This window comes from Eumetopias jubatus, unplaced genomic scaffold (genome assembly GCF_037043125.1).
Source record: "Eumetopias jubatus isolate StellerSeaLion01/CBP00866 unplaced genomic scaffold, mEumJub1_p1.0 scaffold_4, whole genome shotgun sequence".
Taxonomy (NCBI): Eukaryota; Metazoa; Chordata; class Mammalia; order Carnivora; family Otariidae; genus Eumetopias; species Eumetopias jubatus.
The window spans coordinates 63,089,544-63,095,543 of NW_028274810.1; the positions used below are offsets into that span (position 1 = coordinate 63,089,544).

At 48.2% G+C, this 6,000-nt stretch overlaps 1 protein-coding gene across 3 annotated transcripts in view; it reads left to right on the forward strand.

Moving 5' to 3' along the window:
• Window positions 1–5,645, forward strand: part of USP24 (ubiquitin specific peptidase 24) — a 137,030-nt gene extending 131,385 nt beyond the window's left edge. For all 3 annotated transcript variants that reach the window (XM_088022401.1, XM_028106893.2, XM_028106894.2), the window contains 2 exons: window positions 547–657; window positions 2,875–5,645. In XM_088022401.1, coding sequence (XP_087878527.1) covers window positions 547–657; window positions 2,875–2,937 — 174 coding nt within the window. In that variant the 3' untranslated portion in view covers window positions 2,938–5,645. The remainder of the gene's footprint in view (window positions 1–546; window positions 658–2,874) is intronic.
• Window positions 5,646–6,000: the final 355 nt, after the last annotated feature.

A 6,000-nucleotide genomic window follows, 5' to 3' on the forward strand; every position in this document is an offset into this window, starting at 1 on the left:
CCTCTGCCTGCCGCTCCCCCTGCTTGTGCTCTCTCTCTCGTCAAATAAATAAAATCTTTAAAAAAAAAAAATGAGGGCGCCTGGGTGGCTCAGTTGGTTAAGCAACTGCCTTCGGCTCAGGTCATGATCCTGGAGTCCCAGGATCGAGTCCCACATCGGGCTCCTTGCTCAGCGGGGAGTCTGCTTCTCTCTCTGACCCTCTTCCCTCTCGTGCTCTCTATCTCTCATTCTCTCTCTCTCTCTCAAATAAATAAATAAAATCTTAAAAAAAATAAATAAAATAAAAAATAAAAAAAAAAATGAGAAGGGGCAGAAGAGGCGAATTTCTGTGAAGACAGCATGTTGTTGGGCAGTTGGCAAATTATGTGCCAGAAGAAAAGTAGTGTGGGTCACAGAGGTTGAGGGGCGCGCTGGTGGCTGCTGGGCGGGCACCACCTGGAGGCTCCCGCTGCCTCCAGCAATCAGGTGAAGGGTTGTCTTCTTTGGTGGCACTGCTGCCACCGCACACCCCCTGACTTTTCCTCTTGTGTTTCAATCTCTTCATAGGACACGTTAGCCTATGCCACAGCTTTGCTGAATGAGAAAGAGCAATCGGGAAGCAGTAACGGGTCGGAGAGCAGTCCCGCCAATGAGAACGGAGAGAGGCATTTACAGCAGGTATAGCAGTGGCCCACGTCCTCATGGGAAAGGGCACCACCTGCTCTCAAGTTTTCCAAAAAGAATTTCCGTAATCAAGAAAAAAAGGAGACACCAGCCTCGCCCTCTAGTGCTCCCTGTCCAGGGCTCACCAGCAGTGTGCTTCCAGAGTGGAACAGTGTTGCCGAGTAAAGTTGCCACGAGGCTCTGGCCTCAGGCTCCGGTGCGCAGCACTGCCGCCTCGGCGCTGAGCCTGATAAAGCCAGGCCGCAGCGGCGTTCCTCCCAGCGGGTTCTCTTCATTCTGCCGGGTTGCCACAAATCACCCCCTCCACCTTTGTCTCTCCAGCCTTCCTGGAAACAGACTCTTGAAGGGCCATTGAAATAAGCCACTTGTCAGGGGAGTCAATACCTTTAAGCTTATTAAAAAAAAAATAAAATGAACATTTTCAGTACTGCTCAGTCTAGTGGGCAAAGGAATGAAGTATATGTATGGAACGCTCACTGGTGAAGCAGGCGTTACCGGTAATGGTGTGTGCCGAGAGGGTGGTCTCTGGAGTTCCACCACAGTGCTTGGCACAGAGGCCTGGTTAAATGAATCTTGTTGATGTTGTCTGTGCTATTTGTTTTAACCTTTCAGATCCTCATAACCACCCTGTGAGGTCCCTGTTAACCCCGACTTTCCAGAAGGGACGTGGAAGCTCAGCAATGTGATGCAGTTTAACCCGGGATGGTGCTCAGCAGCTTACCTCCTCGCCTACTTTATTTGCAGAGAACATAATGGCTGTCGGACAGAAGCTCCTGCAGCCGCCAGACTCAGCCCGTGCCAGTGTGTGTGCACACGTGTGCACACCCCCCGACCACTCCCTCTCCACACATCCCTTCCCGCAGTGTTTCGACACACTCCGCTCTCCCTTATCCTTTTAAAGAAATTCTTCTTCCCTTTTATCCCCTGCCTTCTTTCCCCTTCTCCACAGCCAGACTTCTCCAAAGAATGGTCCAGACTTGCAGTTTCTTCTCTCTCCCTCTTCCTTCGACCTCTTCCAGGCTGGCTCCCCGCCCTGTGGCTGGCTCAGCGGTCGGGTGACAAGTAGCCTACACTTCTCAGGCCTCATCGTGGTGGAGCGCTGCACAGCATCTGACCCTGGTGGCCACTCCTCCCTTCTGGAAACACTCTCTCCCGGGGCTTCCATGGCACCCTCCTCTCCCAGCTTTCCTCCAACCCCTCCAGCTGTTCTTTCTCCATCTCCACCACCTTGATTCTTGCAGGTGCCACACAGGACAGCTCTCTTCCTCAGAGACACCTCACACCCGCCATGCCCCATGCCTCCTCCCGCCCCCACCGGAGCTGGCCTCCCTCCGTGTCCTTATCACAAACAGCACCCTGTGCCCCGGACACGCTGCAGTCCACTGACCGGTCCTGCCAGGTTGACCATTTAAATCTCTCCCGTGCATCTGTTACATTGGCCTAAGCACCTTAGTGTCTTGGGGCTTTGTGAGAACTCCCTGCCTTGCTCTTGCTTCCCTCTGCTTCGTCTGCTTAAACCCTCGATGGCTCTCCATTGCTGTCAGGGTAAAGGCCAGAATCTTCAGCACAGTCCTGCTTGATGTGGCCCCTGCCTACCTCCGCCCCCTTCATTTTCTGACTTCTGGATACCAGTGGCCTTCTTATAGTTTAACAAATGCCCTTTTTTTCCTTCCACCTTGGGCCTCCCCCACCCCCACCCCCGGGTCTATCTCCCACTGGGCTTTATGTGTCACTTTGCAGAGACTCCTTGTTCCTTCCCCACCCCCACTGCCAGCTAGATCAGCCCCAGGACACACGGCAGGCATTCAGAACTTTGTTAGTGTGCAAACTAAAGGCCACACAGCTGGTGACAGAAGCAGAATCCAGGAGTGACCCAGAGCCGTCTCCGGCAGAGTGGCACAGTGCCCGGCGCACATTCACCCCATCACAGTGCTCCCCCTGAGTTCTCACAAGCACTGTAGCACTGTAGCCTAGTAGCCTGGTGACCTGAGGCAGGTCGCTGGGTGCCTTCAGTGACTGGGAGAACATGGAAATGAGAGTTGTGCATAATCGGGAATCGTCAAACATAAGGTGTTACATTTCTGTTTTATTATCCTTTGATAAACTTTCACTTGTTAAATGCACTCGTTTACCGAACACAAGTCAGTGGGCGCAGAGAAACTTTTCTCTAACTTTACCATGCATGAAGTGAACTTCCTTCTCTTTTCAAAGGGTTCAGAGTCCCCCATGATGATAGGCGAGTTGAGAAGTGACCTGGACGACGTGGATCCTTAGAGGAGCAGGCACACCGAGCGCGCAGTGAGGAGTCAGCTCAGTTCCCGGGTGCTCAGCGCTGTTTGGAAATCAGATTCTCACCCTTGAGCCCTTTAGAAGAGCCCGAAGCTTGGACTAGGGGGGCCTGCTGTGATCCCAGAGGAGTGTGTGTTTTTAAAGAAGGCACTGTTGGCCCCTGGAGAAGGTTCAGGAGCTGTTTGGCAGTGGGAGAATTCCTGCCCCCGGATCAGCCATCCTGGGGCACAGTCCGCACGGGGATTCACGTTTCTGTGGAGATCCTAGGAAATAAAGCCGGTGGCAGACTTTTTTTGTTACGAACATACAAGAGTGAACAGGGTAAAGCCGTTGCTTTCCCTATGATGCTACAAAAGAAATCCCTTTGGTTTTTATATTTAAAAAAAAAAAAAAAGCAAGCTGCCTTTAGATATGTGGGGGGCAAATTTTTAATCTTGCAGTAACATTGAATAGGAATATCCAATTTAAAATGATGTAAAGATAGGTGATAAAATTCCTTTTCATTGTAAAATAGTAGTTAAAGAACTCCGTTTACACAGACCTTTGTATTTAATATGTCTCCCTATTTGTATAGAAATTTCAGACAGGTCAGGATGAGAGCCCTGGGCATAAAATTGGATCTTGATGAAATGTTACCAGGATCAAAAATTGGGAAATTTATTATGCTCTTTAAGGTATTTTTCTGATATAATTGAGGTTGAAAAGAGCAATAAAAAAAAAAAAAGTCCCCCAGAAGTACAAGGTGCATTCTTTGACATCAATCACTAAAGAAGTTATGGAATTTTTCCCCAAATTTTGAAAACAGCAAAATAAAAAGCACTTTAAATTATAATTTTATTGAGTTTGACTTCAAAAAATCATCTTTTTAATGCTTGGAGACATATTGAATAAACTGTAGTCTTAAATCATGTGATCTGCAATCATTTGCTTTTGCTTAAAATATAATTACTAAAACCCTTGGTACTGGTTGTAAATGAAGTTAAATATTTGAGTTGAGAAGCACTGCTCTGTGAGTTGTAATTTTAATGCGGAGAAGGAACTTGAGACTGTTTCTCTTCAACATGACTAATGAACACTGAAAAGAGACAAGATTTATTTTCCCAGAAATAACCAGAAAGTAATTGAACAACTGTCCATTTTGTTGGTATTTCCCAAGTATACCACCATCCACTCATTTCAGATTAAATAACCAGCTTCCCTTTCTCCAGAGGGGAGAAGGGGATATGCCAACGTATTTCATATATTTTGTACATTTTGTATTTTGAGTTTCTACACACATTTTCAACCCCATTTTGCCTTTAGTTACGTGTTCTTCCTTGTTTCCAACTCCCCGTGCACGTAGGGAAGCTTAGGAAGTGCCAGGTTGCCCCTGTTGGTTAGATTTGCCAAGTCAGAGAGGCGTGGCCAGCCCCAAAGTGCCTTTTTGGTGGCTTTCGCATTGTGTGGACATACGACAGGCACCTTTCACTGCTGTGCACTCCAGCCCCCAGCCCCTTCGCTACTAAACGTTGAAGTGACTGTGCAGCCGGACCACAGTTTGTATGCATGTCTACAGCCCCCACAGCCTAGCGATGGCCATTGTCAAGGACACTGTGCAGACGGGGCTACATTTAAGAGCAGAACTGCTCCCTCAGCGAATTGGGCAGAGGAGTTGGCAAATTTTACATGGTTCTGCTGTTCTTGGAATTTCAAATGTGATGTTTTAAAATTGATTTTGAGTTCATAAATACTCCCACGTCGTACTGTTTTCCTAACCCCCCCACCACAGCCTGCTCTCCACCCCCATCCTCACAAAACGATTGTGTAGGACATGACCTTGAAATGCCAGTGATGATCTGTGTTGGGATATCATCACTGGCAACTGCACTCTCAGGAGCCCAAATTCAGGAGTGAAATTGCCACTTCTAGTCCCTTATTTCCTATGGAAACAACGCCTCCCACCACCCCCAGCACCTGCTGTCCTCACTGTAAGGCTCCATCAGGATCACCCGTCACTGTTGTATATCATACGCTCTGGTTAAGTTTGTTTGTGTTGTTGCTGCAATGACCATCACTTCCTCTTTGCCAGGAACCACTTGATTTCCAGCGGCTGCAGTCTACAACAAACCTGCTGAGGACTTTTTTTTAAATGTACAACAAAGTGACAATTATGACAGGCTTACCTTGGAAGAGTTGTCATTTTTACTGCCGATTTTTTGGATGAAGATGTTTTTATAAACCTTTCAAAATGGTCTGCACATCGAGTAGGAATTGCACAACTAACTCAATGCTGTGTGTTCTCAAGACACTCCCTTCGCGAGGCCAACCGTAGGGTGCCACGCCTGCCCCTTGGAGCCACCTGGGAAGGAAAACAAACGAGCAGCCCAGCGGGTATCTTGCCCATGACTTCTCCTGGAGTACTCACACGGTCACTGGCAACTAGAAGAAATGGTAGGACCCAGAGCATCGTGTCCTCGGACTTCCCCTGTCTTGCCCCACCCCCCCTGCTAACATTTGAGATGTGTGCAGTTACCTTTTGAGCTTGGAACAAGCAGACTGGAATTTTCCTCTGCTACCTCTTGTATACAAAATCTTGTTTATAAAATTTCAAAAGGAAGTAGATAAACTAGGGGAGAATCTTAATCCTAAATTTGGTTCATGAGTGGCAGAGTTCTTAGCTTCTAAGGGTATAAAATAAATTTTTCAAAAATGTAGAGTTGGAGTCCGACCGACCTTCTTCTGCTCGGTGTGGGGAGGGGCGCCCCAGGCCCATGGCCCGGTGTGAGATAGCTCTGGGGTTGCTTTCTGAACTTGGCGCTGATGAGGTGAATCAGACCCCTCTTTAGTAATGAGGGGTGATGGCTCTTGTAAGCCTTTTGCGGTTCTTTCCTCTGTATAGTCTGACCATTTTAGGATTTGTTCGCCGAGCTTGGATAAGGATGCCAGACTCAGGCTGGTGGCCTACAGACATCTCCCCCGTAGCCCTGAGGTCTCCCAAGTGATCCCAGTAGAAATCACGTCCCTGGGCAAGCTGGGCTTCTTGTGAGACCATAGGTCTCAGTCTCACTC